Source organism: Rhinolophus sinicus, linkage group LG01 (assembly GCF_036562045.2).
Source record: "Rhinolophus sinicus isolate RSC01 linkage group LG01, ASM3656204v1, whole genome shotgun sequence".
Lineage (NCBI taxonomy): Eukaryota > Metazoa > Chordata > Mammalia > Chiroptera > Rhinolophidae > Rhinolophus > Rhinolophus sinicus.
In genome coordinates, this window is record NC_133751.1 from 209,077,887 (window position 1) to 209,098,329 (window position 20,443).

At 53.5% G+C, this 20,443-nt stretch overlaps 2 protein-coding genes across 11 annotated transcripts in view; one reads left to right on the forward strand and one right to left on the reverse strand.

Moving 5' to 3' along the window:
* Window positions 1-2,388, reverse strand: part of PASK (PAS domain containing serine/threonine kinase) — a 31,170-nt gene extending 28,782 nt beyond the window's left edge. For 2 of the 8 annotated variants that reach the window (XM_019711692.2, XM_074316436.1), the window contains exon 1: window positions 1,552-1,710. Coding sequence is in view for 3 of the 8 variants with exons in the window: in XM_074316451.1 (XP_074172552.1) it covers window positions 1,178-1,214 (37 nt within the window). In the remaining 5 variants the exon portion in view is untranslated. The other 6 variants (XM_074316451.1, XM_074316426.1, XM_074316440.1 and 3 more) reach the window with 5 other exon arrangements.
* PPP1R7 (protein phosphatase 1 regulatory subunit 7) lies at window positions 2,333-18,909 on the forward strand. Of its 3 annotated transcripts, XM_019711701.2 has the most exons (11): window positions 2,523-2,595; window positions 5,372-5,433; window positions 5,823-5,951; window positions 9,009-9,064; window positions 9,737-9,802; window positions 10,314-10,444; window positions 10,825-10,987; window positions 12,640-12,756; window positions 13,820-13,924; window positions 15,000-15,086; window positions 18,605-18,909. In XM_019711701.2, exons 2-11 carry the CDS (start codon window positions 5,424-5,426, stop codon window positions 18,779-18,781), a joined length of 1,041 nt encoding a protein of 346 aa, XP_019567260.1. In that variant the 5' UTR covers window positions 2,523-2,595; window positions 5,372-5,423; the 3' UTR covers window positions 18,782-18,909. The 3 variants fall into 3 exon arrangements, with proteins under 3 accessions (XP_019567258.1, XP_019567259.1, XP_019567260.1); XM_019711699.2 differs by lacking the exons at window positions 2,523-2,595; window positions 5,372-5,433 and adding an exon at window positions 2,333-2,466; XM_019711700.2 differs by lacking the exon at window positions 5,372-5,433 and having other exon boundaries at window positions 2,473-2,595.
* The last annotated feature ends 1,534 nt before the right edge of the window (window positions 18,910-20,443 follow it).

Consider the following 20,443-nt stretch of genomic DNA (forward strand, 5'->3'; position numbering starts at 1 on the left):
GAAGGACAGGTCCTTTTCTCTCTGTGCCGTGGCGGGGGGCAGGGGGGGCCCCTCCTGCCAATTCAGCGTTGCACAGCAACTCCACACCACAGGAACGAGGGCCTCCCACACCATGGCCAGAGGCTGGCCGCTGACAGCACAGAGCCTGGCTTCCCATGACCTTAGGTCATTTCCAAGAGGTTTGCAGGGAGCTTCTGGAAAGTACTCCTTCCTCTCATGGGTGAACTTCTGGATGCAACCAACCACCTTCCTGCCACCAGACCACAAGCTAGGTAGCAAGTAGCTCCAACTTTCCCACCACTGCTGTACAACCACGAGTAGAACCAGCCTCAGGGTGAAGCCAACATGGCAGGCAGAAGAGCAGAAAATGGCAAGAATGCCATTTGGGGCACTGGATAAACCCACCCTAAAACCAGCCTTCCTCGGGACTTCAGGTTTGGGGGCCAACAGCTTCGTTCACCGTTAGAGCCGTTCTGAGACTGCATCTCTGTTTCTGGCATCAAGGCATCCAAACAATATCCAGGATGACAGATATTGTTTTATATTTGTTGTAATGGAGGGTGTCAGCAAAGGATTCCTCCAGGGAACACCGGCAGAGCCGAGCCTGGCACTGTGAAGCATTCCAGGCAGAACCACCACAGGGCAAAGGTGCCCACAGCACCCTTGGGAAGGAGTCAACACACAGGAAAGTAGGTGGAGATGGGCCTGGAGCAGCCCAGCATAACTCCCAGGGCCTCCTGTGCCTCCTCCAGGAGTCCGGGTTGTATCCCTAACATTGACTTTAAAGAGCTCCATGCTTGGGAACATGACCAGATGCCCAGTTTACAAAGGTCACTCCAGGGGCAATGCTGGAGGGATGTGGGGGGAGAAAAGTTACAGTAATCCAAGCAAGAAATTACCAGGTCTTAAAATAAGCAAAGTCAGAAAGATGGCCAGAGGAAGCCCGAAGTCAAAACTCGACCTATCGCTGCCATCGGTTTACTGGGTGATGAGATGTGGGAGGTAAGGGGATGAAGAGCATCAAGCCCACATCCCAAGTTTTCTGCTCAGGCCACTGCCATTCTCTGGAAAAGAAAAGGTGAAGGTGAAGGGCAAAGCCCAGGTATGTACGGGGCACCCAAGCGGAGATGTCGAGAAGCCGGACTGCACCCCACAGAGCAAGCATTCAGATATTTACTGAAAAGTTCCTGCATGACAGGCACCGTTCCCAGCATAGAGGGCAGTCTCCATTCTGGAGTTCACCTTCCAGGAGAGGCAACAATAGTGAATACAAAGCGCACACAGTCAACTCCAGCTGAGGACTGAGCGCCGGGTGGGGTTGGGCCGGGACAGAGACACTGAGGACCAGACAGGCTCCGCCCAGGGCCCCAGGGCGCGAAGCGGGACAAACTGCCGTTGGGCGCCGGGCCGCTACCCGGGCGGGAGTCGCACGGAGGAGCGGGTAGCGGCGGGGGCACCGGGCTCGGATTGGTTCGTCCGAGGGCCGCGCCGGGGTCGGGCGGCAGGACCCCGCGGGGCCCGGGTCGGCTCTCTGGAGCGCAGGCATCTCACCTGTGGACGAGTCACCCGGCCGGTTGCTTCACCCAGCCGCGAGGAAGCCGATCTTCGCCTCCAGCCCCGCCGGCCAATCGCGGAGCAACTCACGCCGATTGACAGGCCCCATAGGCCAACCACTGGCGCCTGTGGGCAGGACTCAACGAGCCGGGGTGGAGAAGCCCGCGCTAACGGTTGCTAAGGACGCACCGGACTCCTTCTACGGCGCCTCCGAGGAGCCAAAAGACACGGCGGACCGCCAGCCGCGTACGGCAGACACCGTTTCCTCTGGTCTTGGGATCGAGAAGGGTGAGCAGCGCGGAGCTCGCCTCTCAGCAGCCTCGCCCTGGAGGCTGGGGCAGCAGGGGCGGCTCCCTCACGGGCCAAGCACACCCGCGGGGCCGAGGGCCGACGGAGGTTGCGGCGCCCGCTGTGGGTGGGTCGGCGTCCCGGGCCCCGACCGGCCCTCCCGGCACCTGCGGGCGGAATTCCTCCCCGGCCCCGGCACTAGCGCCGAGCCCGTCCTGCGCTGAGCGTTAACTGGAGGCGGCCCCTTGACTCGGACTAAGTCCGCGCGGCGACGCCGAGACAAAGTCGGCCCATTGTACAGACGCCTCTGCTGAGGCCCGCACTTTGCAGCCCCACGCAGAGACTCGCTACGAGCCCAGAGCATCTTCCAGATTCTTCTCTCCGCTCGCCTGCAGCCACTGCTCCGCGCGCGCAGCCCCAGCTGCCCCAGGCCTCTTTCCCGCTCCTCGCCTCCAGACGCCTCCGGAGCGCTCTCAAATTACCTGCCTGGGGGAGGTGAGGCGGGCGGCGCGGAGACTGACGGCGCGCGCGACCTCGCGGGTGGACTACAACTAACCATGAGGCTCTGCGGCCGCGCAGGCGCGTCGGGGCTTCAGTCCCCTCCGCTGGGATTCCATTGGCTGGGTAAGTTCTGGGTTGGGAGCCCTGATTGGCTGAAGGGCCTGAGGCGACAGATTCCGGAAAGGGGAAGAGCAGCCAACATGGCGGCTGAGCGCGGTGCCGGTCAGCAACAGTCGCAGGAGATGATGGAGGGTGAGCGGCCCCACGGGGCGGTGGCCGAAAGGCCCAGCAGGCTGGGGGTGGCGGCCCGCACCGACCTTGCCCGAGAGAAACGGGGCTGCCCGCCTCCCACCACGGCCCGGGCCCTGCCGTGCGGCCCCTGACAGCTGCCAGCCGGTTCGGAGGGGCGGGGGTGGGATCGGCCCGGGGGCCCCGAGCCAAGGCGGCAGCGGCCGGGAAGGCGCGGGCGGCCCGGGGGGCGCCCGACCCAGGGCCGAGGGGAGAGCGGCGGCGTGAGCCGGGCGGGCGGGTGGCTGGGGACTGACGGCGCCGTAGTCCCGCAGCGCGGGCGTTCACCCTCTGGTTGGATCCTCGCACTGAACCTCTGAGCCAGACCCTCGGGGTCCCCGTGCAACTAACAAGGAAACTACGGCGCAGGGCGCCGTGGGACCTGCCCGAGCTGGCTCGTTAGTGAGCGTGGCGGCTGCGGAGAAGGGTCCTCTCGAAAGCGAATGCGTGTGGAGAAGGGGGTGACAGGGAGCGGAGAGACTGCTATAGAACAGCAGGTGCCTGTTTGCAAAGTTATCACAGTTAGGAGACGACTAAATTCAACTCTTTCACTTTGTTGAAAAAAATTGTATGCATATATGTGCATACAACTATATACACACACACACTCAATTGGAGAGTCAGTTCCATCGCAATACTGATGTGCTCTTGGCTCCGCTGGTTTCATGGGGGACACAGAGCTCCAGGAGAGCAGCCAGCCACTCGTGTGTAAATGCTGGGTAAGAAGGAAGCAGAAAGGGCTGGAGGTGTAAAGGAAGAGCTGGCGTACTTAGCAGTGAAGGCTGCACAACCAAAGCTCCAAGGTGAACCTTAAGTGTTCAGTCAGGCTGGGGGTGGGGGAAAGATCAAAGGTCATTTCAGGGGAAGAAAGCCACACGGTCACAGGCAAAGGGCTGTGAAAGATCCAGACCTGTTTGGAGGAGAGCTTGACCAAGGATGACAGTCATTTTGGATGGTGGAGAGTGCCAGTGAAGCTGGCAAGAGAAGGTGGGGGGTGGGGAGGAAGCATTTGAAAAATCCTGGACTTTGAAACCCTTGGGTCTTTTTAAGCAAGGAAGTGCCTCTTCCTATCCCCTTTTTCTCTTCCTCACCCCCCAGCCACTTCCATGCCTTAGTAAATGACAAACAAAAACCCCAGGCATTTCTGTCTCTGGATCCACTCATCCATTGGTCAGGAAGCTCTGACGCCTCCACTTCCTTAAAATCTCCAGATTTTCAAACGTCTTTCATTCCCACTGCCAATATTTGAGCCAGCCCGTTGACCCCAGGGCCTCACATGGTGGTCCTCTGTCACTTGCCCCAGACTCTGCAACCCTCAGGATAGAGTCCCAGGTTTCATGTTGGCTGCTCTTCCTTAGCTAAGCCCCTTCCGCCCTGGGCCGAGCCACACCCTTGACCCAGTAGAACTTGCTCTTAGCCTTGCCCACAGAGTGCACGGTGTGGCAGTGCAGGCAGGTTTCTGCCGCTACCAGTATCTCAAAGTACAGCGTTCCTATGAGACCTTTCAAACCCAAAACGGCATAAAGCAAAGAAGCAGTTACCTTAGGACATAACTTACTGCAGATGCACAAAATTGAGATAAAACATAGATGCTCACAGATACAGTTCAACACTATGTCAGCTCGCTGCTGAGACGCTGGGTGTAGGTGCCCTGGGTGTAGGCTTAGTGGTGCCACTCACGGGGGTGTGTGCTGCCTCTTTTAGGGCTCACTGCAAAACAAAACAGTGCTATTTTCACTTTTCACATTTTTTTGTAAAAACAAATCCTCTTCAGATTTCTTTCATTAGTGATAACAGGTATGAATATAAGTCTTTCTTAAAAATGAAGTGGTATAAAGTGAACTTTTGAAAAGCAGGGGTACCTGTAACTAATTAATTAACTGTGTACTGCTTTTATTTATTAAAAGCTAACTGCTTTTGTGCCTTATCTAATTTAATCCTGACAGCAGCTCTGAGATATAGTTACTATACCAGCTCCCTTCTGCAGATTTGGAGACTGAGGCTTGGAAAAGGAAGTAACTGCCAAAGCTGTGTCTCTAGGGGCAAGATGCAAAGTCAGGAAGAGCCATTGGCATTCCAGAAATTTTTGGAGTCACAGATCAGATTTGGGTTTTAGAATCAGATCAGACTCGGGCAATGGAGAATAGATTAGTCAGGGCCAGACAAGCCACAGAGAAACCAGTTAGGAGACCCAGCAGGAGCCCAGGCCACAGGTGAGGAGTGGCTGAGGCGAGGCAGTTGCTGGGGGCAGGGAAGAAGGAATGGATTTGGAGGTTTTGGAGGTGGGTTCCATAAGGACGTGTTTCATCCAGCAGTCCTTTCCTGGGTGCTTCCTCACTTGGCCCAGCGGGAGATACAAATTGGAACTAGCCCGTCTCCCTCTCAAAGAGCATGCCCCTGTGAGGTAAGCTGTAGTCAGGAAACTTGGAAGCTGTTAGTGCCTGGGGGCTTCCAGACAGACTTCCAAAAGAGGTCATGAAAAAGTTAGGAGAAAGGAAACTTATCCGACAATTTTGCCAATGAGTTTTTATCAGTCTGCCCCATGTAATCATTGTGGTGTTTATTCAAAAAACATTATTTACCGGCCTTTCAGAGCTTTGAGCTGGCATCACTATGCCCTGATGTTAGTTAGCATTGTGACCTTCTCGTGGGGCATTTAGCACTATTGGCTGTCTTCTCCTGTCTCGTTAGAGCTCCCCCCACCCACAGTCTGATTTGAGTTAGTCTTAATTTCTTTCAGAACGTGGGCCTGTGAACTGGGCTGGTTTTCTTGGCCAAATGGATAGTGGAGCATGGATGAAGGTATGTGGCAGGAGGGTCCCAAAGGTCCCCTGTTCGCAATATGCAGGCTTCGCTACGTGTCGGCATTAGTATGTTTAATGAGACCGTCCCAGGGTTTTCAGGACACCTAGCAACTCTTCAGGAGGCCTTGAGGGCAGGAATAGTACGGTGCTCCCCCCATGCTGTGTGCCTCCCCGTCTGCCCCCCATCCTGCCCTGCCCCCAGTTCTGCCACCGCTACACCTCAGGCAGTGCCTGGGACCTGGAGGACACACAGATGCTCATTGAGCTGAACTCAACACGTTTTTGAGTGAAGTCTTTGTGACTCACAACTGGATGTCAGTCTGTTACAAGTTCTTCAAAGAGTCACGTGAAGTGGATGGGAAGTCTTACTGATCTGTGTGGGTTCAGTTGACAGGCGGGTCGAGTCTGAAGAATCGGGCGATGAAGAGGGGAGGAAGCAGAGCAGCGGCGTCGTGGCCGACCTCAGCGAGCACAGCCTGAAGGATGGAGCGGAGCGGGGGGAGGAGGACCCACAAGGTACCGGCGCAAGTCCTGAGCCTTGAGCTCACCGAGGGGGTGGGTGAGGGCAATGTCGTGCGGATTGCCAGGTGGCAGCCTCTGTTGTGCCTGGGGAGCTCCCTGGGCTCCGGGCGTTGTCTGCTGCCACAGCACCGAGGCCCTCGGCAGGCTGGGAATGGTGGACCTGTAACTTGGGCGCGCCATTGGCCAGCAGGCATAATGGCCCTTGCAGGCAGGATGTGGTTTTTTTCTAATTCCACTGAAGCCAAATACTACTACTGATAACATTGGTACTAGTGCGTCATCTGTGACAGACCCCAGAAATTGATTTATTAACCACGTGCTCAGAAAGTGAGATTTGAAATAAACATTATGGCTGACCACTCTGCTTTAATTTCCTGCCATGGTGACAGCCTTCTTTCATAATAGCACTTTCAGTGTCTTAGAGAAGTCAGTTCTGAGCCCTCCTTCACCATTTTACAGACCTAGAAAGGACTTCTTAATTGCTGCATGTTAGGAAAATCATTTTATGTAGAAAATATCCCAATGGCCTCCTTTAGTGAACAACAACAAAAGGAATTTAGAGAAAAGTAAGTCGTCAGCCCGAATTGGTAGTTTTTCACACACTCCAACCATGATCTAAGCCTGTTTGTTTACAAAATCAATTTATATTGAAAACAGTGAGTAGAAACCATGTGAACAGACAGGAAGATGTCCAAGTATATTATGAGGTGAAAAAAAGCAAATTTCCAAACAGTATGTGTGTTAAAATCTTGTTTTTATTTAAAACATATTAATAATATGTGGTTTTACCTACTTAAGAGAAAAACACATCAAACTGTTGTTGAGGATGTCTGAACAGCAAGTTGGTAAGGGTCTATACCTTCTGCATTTTCTAGATTTATATATAATATGGATTTTTAAGGTAGTAATCATACATTACCATTTTTAACAAATTTATGAAAAAAACAAAACTAATTTTTAAAATAACACTGTGCTCTCTGTGCCAGTGAAGATGATTGGTAACTATGGAAACCTAATTTTAAGGCAAAGGAGATTACCACAAAAGTACCCATCACATTTTGGAACTTGAGAGTCGATATTCTGGAAGTGACGTGGGCGGGATAAGTACATGGGAGTGATAGATGAAAGCTTTCATTACTGTCTAACTTAGTCCCAGAGAGCCACGCGGGTGGGAGCGTCACCTTTCCTCACCTCTGAACATCTGGTACTTGTGGAGGGACTGGAGAGTTGCCGGAGCCTTGTGGTGGGCTTTCCCCACCTGGCTCGTGAGCACAGGCTGGCTGTGCCTCACCCAAGGGCGCACGGCTGCAAAAGCGATCCGCCACACTTGAACCCGGCTTGTCTAACTCCAGACTCCTAGCTAATTAGGACTTGCCTGGGAATATGCATTCTTGAAAGTCCTTTAAAAAATCGGGATTTGCTCCTACGTGTATTTATTTAATTTAAGCCTTAAATAAAACAAATTCAAACATGTCAGCTGTTACCTTTCACTTATTTTCCCTAAAATCAAAAAAATATGATCAATACATAAAGCATTCAGGAAAGTGTTCTAGGTTGGTAACTTTGTTTCAAAATTAAGCTGACTTTTCCAGGTGGGGGTGGGGGGCCCTGTCCTGTGCTGGGTGTGTTACAGACAGAACCCCTTCAAGCCCTGTGACCACGTGTCCTGAGGAGCCCGAGACAGCCTATTTCCACCTGCTGGCCCAGCATGATTGTCTGGAGTGCGTCCTTTTACTCCTAAAGTGTGTCAGTTTGGACGCTCAGTGACCTGGGCGCCCTGCCTCATCGTAGTGCCTCTTTCATTGCAACTGCCTGAGTTCATGATGTTGAATGTATGCTGTCTTTGGGGGAGGGCTTTGCCCAGCTTCTTTAAGTTAATTCTTAGGTTGGTTGATAGCCTATAAAGTTATGGATAAAATATAGTAAGTAAATGACTTTTTTTTATCATATAGTGAAAACACAATAGAGTGAATTCAGCTAGTGTGGGGCCACTACTTCCTTATTAAGCTGGTCCTGTGTCTAGTGCGCCCCTCCAAGGCCTCCAGTCCAGGGGTCAGACTGACCAGCACACAAGCCACTAGTCCTCGGGAGGTCGGGTACAAGCCCGCTGCACCGCAGACGCACACGCAGTTTTGCCGTAGGGAAGAGGCAGCAGTAGGAGCCAGGCAAGATGGTAACAACCACTTTAATGAAATAGGAGAGAAAGCAGCCCCACGCTCCAGCTGGGAGAAGCGCTACAAGACAGGTGGCCTGGCTTCTTCAAAACTTGGAAGAGCAAAAAGGGCCTTTAGAGAAATGCCATCCAGCCATCAAATACACGGCCTGATTGGGATACTAATTCAAGCAGACTGAGAAGAAATCATAGGCAGGTGGTGAAATCAAGGAGTCACCGTTACTCTTAAAGAATTTAATCCTTTTAGGCACAAACACTTCTATAGTTTAGATGAAACGATCAAGGGTGTGCGCTGCTGATTGGAGGCTGTTCAGTCCACAGTAAGAGTCGGCGCACGGCTCCCCTCGGGCACTCGATGTACCGGGAGGGAGGCCAGCTCCCAGGCCAGAGGGCCCTCTCTGGGATTAGCTCCCCAGCCTCCCAATCGAGAAGCGTATTTAAATTATTCAGCAGGGCCCTGATCCTCTGCTGGGCCACTTTCCGAAGCAATAAAAGGCACACCCTAGAGCGGCATCTGATAGGCCCAGTGTGATCTATAGTCAAATTTCCTGATTTATTGCCACAAACTGCGAGGGCGGGCTGCTGCCAGTTCTGCAAACAGCTCTGGGATGGAAGTTTGTGGAGACCTTTGCTGGTAGCTGAATTCAGGAAACTCAGAATGCCTGAAAGATGAGCATTGTTGGACAGGGTGTTCAGCCCTCCCATGTCATTTAGGTCCCCCATGTGACCTGGTTTCCCCTCTATGTTTGAGTCAGCTCTCTGAGTAGGGCAACCTGAGTGCCAGCTCTCACCTGTGCCAGGGCTGCTGCCTCCTGGAAACGGGGGGCTCTGAATGGTTTGTCTCTCTCTTTCTCTCTCTCTATCTCTCATGTTTTCAGAAGGACAAGAGCTGCCTGTAGACATGGAAACTATTAACCTGGACAGAGATGCAGAGGTAATGCCACCTGCCCGGCTCAGCCTCGGGGTATAGTGGCGGGCCACTCTGTCACGTTATCTTTTATGACGGTGCCAGATTAGTAAGTGATCTAGAAGAGGTTGTCTAAACGTCCCTTGGTTGGGTCCAATTCCTTATGTTCTTAACTGTTTTTAATACTGGTGACAAATCCCATTTCTGTTTGGCCATGGTGGCAAATGAAACACCTTTGACTCATAAACTCTGAGTCAGGTGACTATGTTGTAAATGGCGGGGTCCTAACAGCCCCATCTGAAAAGCACCATAAATTTATTCACAATTCAGAGCATGTGAAAGCCTGCCGGGAAGGGCAGATGCCCCTGTTGCATAATGACCAACCCTGGGGCCACCCACAGTGACCTGGTCAGGTGCATCTCCTCGGAGCTGATGTTTTGTGCTCCAGGGAACCAGGGGTGAGAGCAAGGCTTTACATGCCGCTCGTTTGGAGGGTCTGTTTAGGTAAAACTATGATAAATCGTAACTAAACCAACTAGCATCTTGAAGCTCACGTCCATGTCACTGTCACCTGTCTGCTGCAGCTCACCAATTCCTTCCCCTCCACCCCGTCTCCGCCCCGGCAGGCCGCCTTTAGCGCCCTCACTGGCACCCAGGTCTCCAGGCCCTGCTGCCACTGAGCTAGGTTTCGTGTTTCAGGACGTGGATCTGAATCACTACCGCATTGGGAAAATTGAAGGCTTTGAGGTTCTGAAGAAAGTGAAGGTGAGAGGAGCTCTGTCCCTTCACATGCGGTGACATTGTAACACCCAGAGTCCGTCCCGTGCACAGGATGTAGGTAAATGCACACCCGAGAGTCCTTCTGTCAGGGACAGTCCTACAGATGTGGCCGCCGTCCTCTGGAACTGCCTCGAGCATCTTTGATTGGCAGGTTGATAGAGCAGTCCAGGTGGAGGCGCGGCTCAGACCCGCCGCAGCTCGCTGTGCCCGCTGCCCAGCCTGGGCAGTCCTTAACTCACTGAGCTCAATTTGTTCTTCACGATCGAGCCGCTAAGGGCTCGCTGTGCCGTGAGACAGCACATACCCCAAACCTGAGCAAGGCCTCCCTCTCGAGCAGGTGTGCTCAGTGCACAGCCTGCTGCCAGCCTCCCTGTGGGTGTCTGCCATCCTCGCCAAGGTCAGCCCCTCTCTAGAAAACGACAGCAGGATGACAAGCACGTCTTCCCCAAAGGCTTTCCCGGGTCCTCCCCAGTCACTGTCCTCTTTCCATCTGCAGACTCTGTGCCTCCGTCAGAATCTGATTAAATGTATTGAGAACCTGGAAGAGTTGCACAGCCTCCGAGAGCTGGATCTCTATGACAACCAGATCAAGAAGATTGAGAATCTGGATGCACTGACAGAGCTGGAGTGAGTGCTGAGACCCGGGACATGACGGCTGGCCTGCCCAGTGTCCCCAGAACCAACCCGTGGCCCGGCTCGGCCTTGAGAGGCCACCTCTGCCTCAGGGTCCTGGGGGCACCTGGCTCCAGAGGGGGCCTCAGCTTGCCTACAATCTCAACCTGCAGATTAAACCTTTGCTTGGAGGCCTCTGGCTGGTCCAGTCAGGGATGACACGGTGTCCGCCATGCGTGCAGTGCTGTGAGCCAGATGTCGGGGGCCCTGTAGGCTGTGCCCGCTCTCCCTGGGGCTCCCTGGGCAGCCACACGTTCCTGTCGCCTCTAAGGTAGTTACATCCTGAGCTCTGTGCGGCCTGTGCTCATTAAAAATAAATGTTTTGCTTGTTCCAGGATTCTAGACATTTCTTTTAATCTACTGAGAAACATTGAAGGGATTGACAAGTTGACACAACTAAAAAAACTCTTCTTGGTCAACAATAAAATCAGTAAAATCGAGAATGTAAGCAACTTACATCAGCTGCAGTTGCTGGAGCTGGGGTCCAACCGCATCCGGGTAGGTGTGGGTGCGAGCGGCGTGGCCCCTGCAGGGCGGCAGTTCGGCCGGATGGCGGGGCAGGCGGTGGGGCAGGTGGGGCAGGTGGGGAGCGGGGCAGTGGGCTTTGTTTTTCATGTGGTTGACTTTTCTTCAGGAACAGGGAAGTTAGTATTTTTTAAGAAAAATGCTAGCCGGAGGTCAGTATTAACAAGAATGGGCGCCCAAGTGGGGCGGCCTGGCCTGTGCACGTAGGCGTCACTTGCTCACCATTGAGTCAGGACCTAAACTCATAGTAACCATCCCAGGACGTTCGCCCGAGGTGACTGATCAGCCCAAACATGGCTTTGGAATGTGCTGACTGTTGTTTCGGGCAAGCCTGTCAGAGGCGAGCACGTCCCGAGCAGAGGGTGGCTGCCTGCGGCCTGACCTCCACACCAGAAGCTGCAGGAAGCTTGGGGGGCAGCATTAGATCCTGCCATTTACCGAGAGCACTCGGCAGCATGGAAATAAAAGACTTGGGGAACGTGGTCTGCTGCCACTGGGACGAGCTCTACGAGCGGGCAGGGTGGAGCTGCCAGTGTAGAAGAGGGAGGCTCAGCAGGACGCGTGCTCGCCAGCGGCCAGCAGCGTTGGCCCAGCGACATCCCAGTGGGGCCGGGGCACCAGGCCTGCACTCCCATGGCCTTGGGGACTGGCTAAGCACTTATTCCCCCTCCGTCCATGACAGAAGGACCCCTCCCCCCGCCCTCCATGTTGGAAGGACCCCTCTGTTTGGCTTGGGGAAGTTTATAGCATGGTATAGTCGGTCGGGCTTGACCCCTCAGAGCTGGCAGGATACAGACCGACGAGGGTGGTTCTGACGAGGGCCTCTTCGGACAGTTGTTAGCAGTAATGTGGCCGCAGGTGGCAAGGCAGCACATTCAAAACTAGAGAGCGCCAGATGTCAGCATCTTATCAGGTATCTCTCTCTGGAATGCTCCGGGAGAAAGTGGCTCATCAGGCAGTGGCAGTTAAGGAAGCCCTCCCCTGAACCTCCATACTTAGAGAGCCCCCCCCCAGCCAAGTCCTGCTGTGTGAGCGTGGACTACTCTGCTTGTTTAGTGTCTGCTGAAAAGTGAACAGTTAGCTTGTGCTGAGAGAGCAGTGAGCCCAGCGGAGGGAAGCTGAGACCTAGTCCATAAACCTTCATTCAGCCACCTGCTGTGCGCAGACGCAGCAGAGGAGCTCAAGCCACGGCAAGGCAAGGCTGAGCCAGGAAGGAGGGTCCGGAAGCTGAGGAAGCCAGGCAGTCACGGGTCCTAGGCAGGCAGGCAGGCATCTCGCTGCTGCTTTGAAACCAGGCTCTCGGGAATGCACTTGAACATAATACTGTGTCAGCTTAGAAGGGGGCGGGATGTGAGAAATCTGGTCCAGAGGTTTCCAGACTGTCCCCAGAATTCCACAGGTTGGGAGTAAGCCCAGGAGAAGAGGCCTTGGACCCTCTACCTTTGCTCTGTTTTTTTCATAGTGTACTTTCAAGTACGGTTGGAAATTTCCAGAGTGGAAAAGTAACTTGCCTGACATCCCAAGGCTGACATCCAGAGAGCGTTGTCTCCTGGCCGGGCACCTGCCCGTTCCCTGGGGGAGCTGGTCGGCCACACAGTGCTAACTGCTCTCTGTCCTTGTCACAGGCGATTGAAAATATCGATGCATTATCCAGTCTGGAGAGTTTGTTTTTGGGGAAAAACAAGATCACTAAACTTCAGAACCTGGACGCCCTTTCCAACCTGACAGTCCTCAGTATTCAGGTACGCTCCACCTGTGTGCCTCCCCCCCACACACAGGGCTTGCTCCCCCCCCAGGGCCTGCCTGCCCCCCCACTACACCCCCCCAGGGCTGCTAAACCACCAGTTTCTGTCTCCCACTGTGTCCATGATCACGAGCAACCAAAACGTGAGATTTCACACGTACCCGTGTCGTACATGTGTGTACACACATTGGACTAAGGCTTCTTTATGGGTCGCGTTCCTTTTCCTAATGAAAGTCCCTGGTGGTTTTTAGGCAAAGGGGCTTCTTTAGAAGGTTGAGCTTATTCCAAGTGCTCCTACGGCGTTGGCTCACTGGTAGGCACGATTCCTTCCACATCCGTGCCGAACGCCAAGCCCGTGTTTACAAATCAGTCGGAACTTGAATTTCCTGGCTCACGTGACCTCTTCTGTAGGAAGCCAAATGAGAGAATTGGACTCATGAGACGGCATGTGTTGGGGTGTTCTGGGGACAGGGCTTGGCAGGACGTCGTACTTTTAATTTGAGTTACAAATTAACTCAAATTAACTCAATATATACCGTGTTTCCCCGAAAATAAGACCTAGACGGACAATGAGCTCTAATGCGTCTTTTGGAGCAAAAATTAATATAAGACCCGGTCTTATTTTATATTATATAAATATAATAAGTGTTATGTAGTAAAATAAGACCGGGTCTTATATTAATTTTTGCTTCAAAAGACGCATTAGAGCTGATTGTCCCCTGATTGTCCGGCTAGGTCTTATTTTCGGGGAAACAGGGTACTAAAAGAAATGAGAATTAACTTATTTTAAAGTATCCAGCAATTTTGACGTTTTTGAATTACTGTTAATTGAGGTAGACTTTACCCAAGTACACCTGAAGCAAGTGTGTTCTGTGCATAAAGCCTCCTGCATGAATCTTAGCAAAGATTTGGATCTTTTTCTCCGTACGTAAGTCCCATTTCGGTGCGTTTTAAGTGGAATGAGTGTTAGCAGGATGGTCCAGCTAAGAAACCTCGTATCCTAGCAGCTGTGTGGTGTCCCGCCCTCTACCAAGTCTGAGCTGTCGCTCTCCCTCCTGCAGAGCAACCGGCTGACCAAGATCGAGGGGCTGCAGAGCCTGGTGAACCTGCGGGAGCTGTACCTCAGCCACAACGGCATCGAGGCCATTGAGGGCCTGGAGAACAACGTAAGGCATCCCCGTGTCCGTGTGGGAGGCCTGGGCATGCGGCTGCGAGGCAGGCCACCTCCAGGGCTGCTCTGAGGTGGACATGCTGCGTCGAGGTTCATCGTAGAGACCTTCTAATCCTGCAAACCAAGTGACCCTCCTCACGTGGGAAATGCACGAAACAAGTGCCTGCGGCCAGTCAGGCGCAGCTGTCCCCGAGCTAGCCCTGAGCTGACCGCCCTGCCGGGCTGTCATCTCAGCACAGGAATTCAGAGGGTCCCCTCGCTGGGCAGCGTTCACGGATTTGTAAAAAACAAGCCCTACCTCCTCCTGTGCCTGCCTAAATACAGGTGGCTGGCAGGTGTCCGCAGCTGCCCCTCTCTTGCCCTCTGCTGGCCACACACTTCCTGGCTAGCCCGGGCCACTTCCCAGTGAGCAGAGGCTACAGGACAGCTCCTCTCAGCTGCCTCCACCCCAGAGCGTCTGCAGGGCCTTCCTCCTTCCCCTTGTCACCACCCTGGTGAGGACGGGCTTGCCCACACTCCTCCCTGCCCTGCTCAGCCTGCCTTCACTCAACACAGGGAAGGCTTGGGTGAGAACATAGGGCAGGTTCAGGATTGAACACAGGGCAGCCTCAGGTATGAACACAGGGCAGGCTCAGGGGTGAGAACACAGGGCAGCCTCAGGTGTGTGAGCACAGGCTGGCTCAGGTGCTCAGCACGCACCACGCCAGCTGCCATTCCCCCCGGGCTTCCCTGTGCTTTTCGGCAGGGTTACTGCGCTCTGCCCAGGACCGCCATCTCACTGGGTCCTGTGGACAGAGGTCTGGGAGCCCAAGGCTCGGAGTCTGACAAAACCCGTTTCAATCCCAGCCATACAAGAGCTTGATGGGGTGGCTGTGAGGGTGCTGTGTTCCCGTCCAGGTGGGCTGCCAGCATGTGCAGGTGCCATTGTCCCCGTTTGCTGGCTTCTGTTCTGGGAGAGCAGAGAGGGTGCTTGTCCGCAGATCTCAGCTCAGCACCTGGCACTATGTGCGTGGTCATGAAATCACGATTGAGCTGCAATAACCTGGCAATTTTTTATTTCCTTATTTTAGAACAAACTCACGATGTTGGACATTGCGTCAAATAGAATAAAAAAGATTGAAAATATCAGCCATCTAACAGAGCTACAGGAATTCTGGGTAAGTACAGCAGTCCCTGGGATGGATGACACTTCAGCTAAACTTGTCCCCCTGAATAAAGTACAGTGAGTGCCAGGAGCTCCAGCCCTGTGAGCCTGGAGTGGAGTGGGGGCCCGTGTGGGGTGAGGGTGGATGGGTATGGAGTGAGGACGGGTGTGGATGAGGGGGGCCCGAGGGGTGAAGGGGTGTGGAGTGGCCGGGGCCCGCACTGCTGTTGCAGGCTGGTGTGGGCTTCACTGGGAGCTGGTTAACAATGCGGGTCTCGGCCCCACCGGCCCCGACGCACAGACTGACTCCAAACCGGCATCTGATGAGGTGATGAGGGCGCTTGCAGTGAGAGCCAGGAGTGTGCGGGCAGCCTACAGCTGCCTGTGACTCAGGGTCCCGGCAGCGCGACAGAATGCGGGCTGGCCTTCCGCAGTGACCCCTGGCCTCTGCCTTGTGAGGCTCGTGGTTACAGGTGTGGTTTGGGGAGCAGTGTCACGGAGCCAGTCGGAAGACATGATATCAGAGCCTCGAGATGCCTCGAAACGGGTTGCAAATGATGGCCAAGTTGAGGTCCTGGGTGTCAGATCCCTGAGGGTGTTCCCTGGGCTCGCGGCCCCTGCAGGATTCAGTGCTCAGGTCCCGCCCTGTGACTGAAGTGAGCGCTGTCCTGGGTGCATCCATTCTGCTCTGAGCTGTGAGCCGAGTCTAAAGTGTGGTTCCCCCTCGTCTGGCCATGCTGTGGACCCTGCTGACGTCCTGTGCGCTTTCCCTTCCTCGTCTTCCGAGATCACCTAAGTCTCCTGAGAACACAGGTGGCCTGTGGTGAAAATGTCCCTTGCCCCTTAATAGCACTGGGTCTTGGGTGGTGTCTGGGTGTGGCGCCAGAGTAAGTCTGGGAGACCAGAATGTGAGGTGGTGAAGGTGTGCCAGGTTGGGCGGCCGAGCGAGCCACGTGGGCCTTGTGGCTGGTGGTGTGCTGGGCTGGGAGCAAAAGGGGTTGACTCCGGGGGGTCCAGGGAGCCACGCCAGAAACCAGAGAAAGAGGACCTGTGCCACAGCGAGAGGGCACCCGGCAGAAAATGTAGGGAGACAGCTGATCCTGAAGCAGGGCTTCTGAAGTGTGAGGTCCCTCTGTATGCCCTGTCAAGGGACAGAACATGGGACATGGGTGCTGAGACCAGGTAGGGGCCAGATGGGCACCCTGGCTACCAGGGAGGCAGGCAGATCGGTTGGTGACCACTGGAGGTTGGCTAGCCCCTAGCCCTGTGACCATAGAGCCCTGCGTCTCAGCCCAGCAGGCAGACAGTGAGAACAGGCAGAGCCCGCCTTTATGGTGTGTGGACTGCTCTCCTGTCTGACCCTGTGTGGCAGGCCGGGGGGGGGAGTCGGATTCTAGGAGGGGGCCTTCAGGTGGAGGTCACCTGTAGATAATGTGGAGAACACGCTTACATGGAAATCTCCAGTGAGGGTTGGTATCCTTATATTAAAGATGATCCATACAAATGCCATTTGAAAACTGGGGCAGAGCATAAACAAGCAAGTCACAGGGGAAGAAGAAACAGTTGCTTGTAAACACGTAAAACGTTTCCTATCATTAATTTCCTAAAATGCACTAAAATAATGGGATACGGTGTTTGGGCTCAGATTAGCAAAGGCTTTTGTAGAACGCCATGGTAACCAGTCTGCAATGCCATGTGCACCCCTGGCTACTGGCAGGACTCTGGTTAGCACACGTTTCCTGTGGGGTGTTCAGAATCAACAAAATGGTGAGAAATTCAGACAAAGGTTTATGTACAAAAACATATAAATGTCAGGATTCATTTTTTTACAGTGGAAATAGCTTTGTTGTATTTTCTCATGTTACAACTCTGCTCGTTGTAAAAATAAAATGATTTGATTAGAAAAGACAAATCTGTCTTTTCCTTGGTTTTCTAGGTTTAGAGGCAGTTTAGAAAAAGTTATAAACCCAAAATTTATAAGAACACCTGACTTTATTCTAAAACTTTGTTTTTATTTTTTATAAGTATATTTTTCTCCAACTTAGGGAATATTGACTAAATTATGATGTGCCCATGTGAGGAAATATTATGCCATCATCAAGTGAGACCTGCAGATGATGTTTGTAAAGGAAACTTAATTACAGAAAACGCTCATGATACAGTGCTAACGAGAAAAGGAAGGTGCAGAGCATTGGGGAGCGAGCCAGTTGTCCATGAACTCAGTGCACGTGGGCGCAGACACGCAGGAAAAGGTCTAGAAGGAAACATGCACAAACAAGAAGCCCTTACCTCTCTGGATTGTAAAAACGCAGTTGGTTTTTCTTTTTATACTCGTTGGTTCTTCTAAGTTTAACATAATGAACATGTATTTGTTTTATAATTTAAAGAGTTTAGAAAAGTATATTCTAAAAGAACAAGAAAAACTTGCATGCAGTGGCAACTCTGTTGAAGTATGTATGTTTGAAAAAAAGGCTGCAGAAAAATATAACAAAATCAGCCCTGTGGGGTATTTACACGCAGGAATTGGCAGACGTTACAAATCCAGGCTGTTCAGTTTTTCTGGGAGCCGGTTGCTAAATGTTTCCCAGCCTGGAGCCGTGGTGACTTTCCCCACGTGTGCTCGTCCGCAGCCCTCTCCCCCTCATCCTGTATCAGGCAGTTGAGTGCATCTTGCGTTCACAGGGGTAGGTGTATAGTCTGATTTTACTTGTCCCTCTGCCATATTCTCATAGAAACCAGGGGGCTCGTCTCGCAGACCCTCCTGCACTGTCCCCACCAGAGGGGCCGCGAGCAGCCACTAGACAGGTGTGGACCGAGTGGGCGTCACATGCAGACGCTGTGGTGGGCACTGTGAGCCCAGAGCCCCTTATGCCCTTGTCCTGATGGTATTTTGAAAAGGGAGAGAACTCTTCCTGGCTAAGGCGGGTCTCCTCCCAGAGAGCCTTGGCAGTCAGGGTGTGAGATCGAGCCTGCTTTGAGCCTGCAGCTCAGACCTCTGAGCCCATCCTGCTCAAGTTTCACATCTTGGGACGGCACGTGGGCAGTGTGGAGTCAGTCATGGTGGGGCACGTATACTACCGAACCTAGCAGTGGCCATCCCGGTGGAACAAGGTGGGGCAACGCACGGGAGAGCCACAGGTTTGGGGTGAAGTGGCCTCTGAGCTGCTGCAGGTACTATCATGGCACATAGTCAGGCCTCAGGGACAATGGTGAGAGCTGGTCTGTAGCAAATGCACGACCTGCGGGGGCTATGGTCCTGCTGCTTCGGCTTTTCTCCGCTGATTTTCATTTGCCTTTTCCCTGGCATGTGAGGTGGCCCAGATTCTGGGCATGAACAAGTACGCTGCCCTGGGGACGCTGCTGAAAGGCGGCCAGGCTGTACCCAGGGGTGATAGAAGGCTCTGAGGTGCTGGGGAGACTTCCTACCGAGTGACACTAGCTTCTGTGGGGGTGACTGGGGCAAGGGCAGGGCAGCTCTGTCCTACAGGACGCTTTTCTCATGTGTGCGTGCACGCGCCTGTGTCCTCCCAGATGAACGACAACCTCCTGGACAACTGGAGCGACCTGGACGAGCTGAAGGGAGCCAGAAGTCTGGAGACGGTGTACCTGGAGCGGAACCCCCTGCAGAGGGACCCGCAGTACAGGCGGAAGGTCATGCTGGCCCTGCCCTCCGTGCGGCAGATCGATGCCACCTTTGTCCGGTTCTGACCCCCGCACCTCACCGCCCCTCTGCAAAAGAACTTCCTCGCCACGGTTTTCTAGTCCGCCCGCTGCTCCAGAAGTCATCACTATATCACGTCACAAACCCAATGGCAATAAAAGGCACTGAGTGGTAACTGAGTGTGTGATGTCCGCTCAGCACGGAGACACCGTCGCTTTACCTCCCGCCACGCACCGGCCCTAGCTAATTGTCGCCGGCCGCCGCACTTGTGCCACTCGCTGCCATTTCGGTGTTTCCTTCTCTGTCAGGGAGGTCACCTCCACCTGAGGAGGTGGAACAGGGGTCTGGGCGCTGTCAGACGTCCATGTGCTGCTGGGTGGGCATTCAGGGGCCGTCCAGCAGCCCTCGAGGCCTGTGTGCTCAGAGCTTTGCAGTCCTCTGGACCAGTTGGTACCAGTTTTTTAAAAACTATATGTTAAAACCCAGCTACACGGTGGGTAAAGGATGACAGCCTGGGTGACCTCAGCTCTCAAAGACCAGTGGCGTGTGCAGGTGGCCGAGCCCCACACCCTCTGAGGTCGCTCCCCTATGCCGCTGCCCGCCCACCGAGTCTCCTCCAAGACTCCAGAGAGCTGGTCTGTCGACTGCCTTTAATACCACCCCCCATTCTTACCCTGTCATTGTGCTGGCTTGTTTTTTGCCAAATTGACCGCCACAGTGACCGGGGTCTGGATTTAACGTACAAGGACCTGTCCTCCCTCGGGGTGTCAGATCTCCCCTGTGCAGAATGAGGGCTCACATGGGGTCACCACAGGTCCCTCTGCACTGTCCAGGTTGGGAGCCACTCGCTGCCACACGTGCAGCTTCAGTTCAAATTTAAAATAAAGCAAAAGTACAAGTTCAGTCTCTTGGTGGCACGCAGCGTATTTCAAGGGCTGAGTCTCCACCTTGTGAGGGGCAACCCACCTGCACCATCATGGAAACCTGCCCTGGCCAGCACTGCTCCCGACCCTGTGACGTAGCCAGAAACAGGCTGCCCTGGGCCCAGCGCGTGGGGGCATCTCCGGGCAGCAGGCCTCAACAGCCCAGGATGTTGTGGGCATGGGTTGCCCTGAGCTGGAAGGTCATGTCTAATTCCTGACTCTCGTCTTCGCCAAAATAAATTGTGTGACCTGATTGTGAGCGACTACCTATTGAAATGCAAACGGGAAGGAGAGAAGGTTCGGTAGGGCGTGGCCCCTTTGGATTAGGACCCTAGAATCCTGCCCTTTCCATACACCATTGGTGTCTGGGGATGAGGGAGACATTTTGAGACACAAGGATTCAGGATTTGGGTGCCATGCTGAAACAATTCAGAGGAGCTTTCTACACAAACAAAAGGATCCAGGGAAACAGCTTACGGGGACTGCTTTAGAAGCAGAAACAACAAGCTCCGAAACCAGCAAAACTTTCCTTAAAAATGTATCTAACGCGCTTATGGAGGCCTTTGCAACACAAGGACAGCTCGTAAAAAGATGAAAATGTGCCCGATGTGAGCGACCAGGGATCCAAGCCGCAAGGTTGGTATTCAGTCTGGGAGGCAAGAAAAAGGAAAGCTTACACAATTCACCTTGGTCTGGAAAAAGGAAGCAATAGAGTTTGTGGAAAAACACAAGTTTAAAGTTACACTAATAGAACAGAAATAAGTTATGAAATGTCCAACTCGCAGC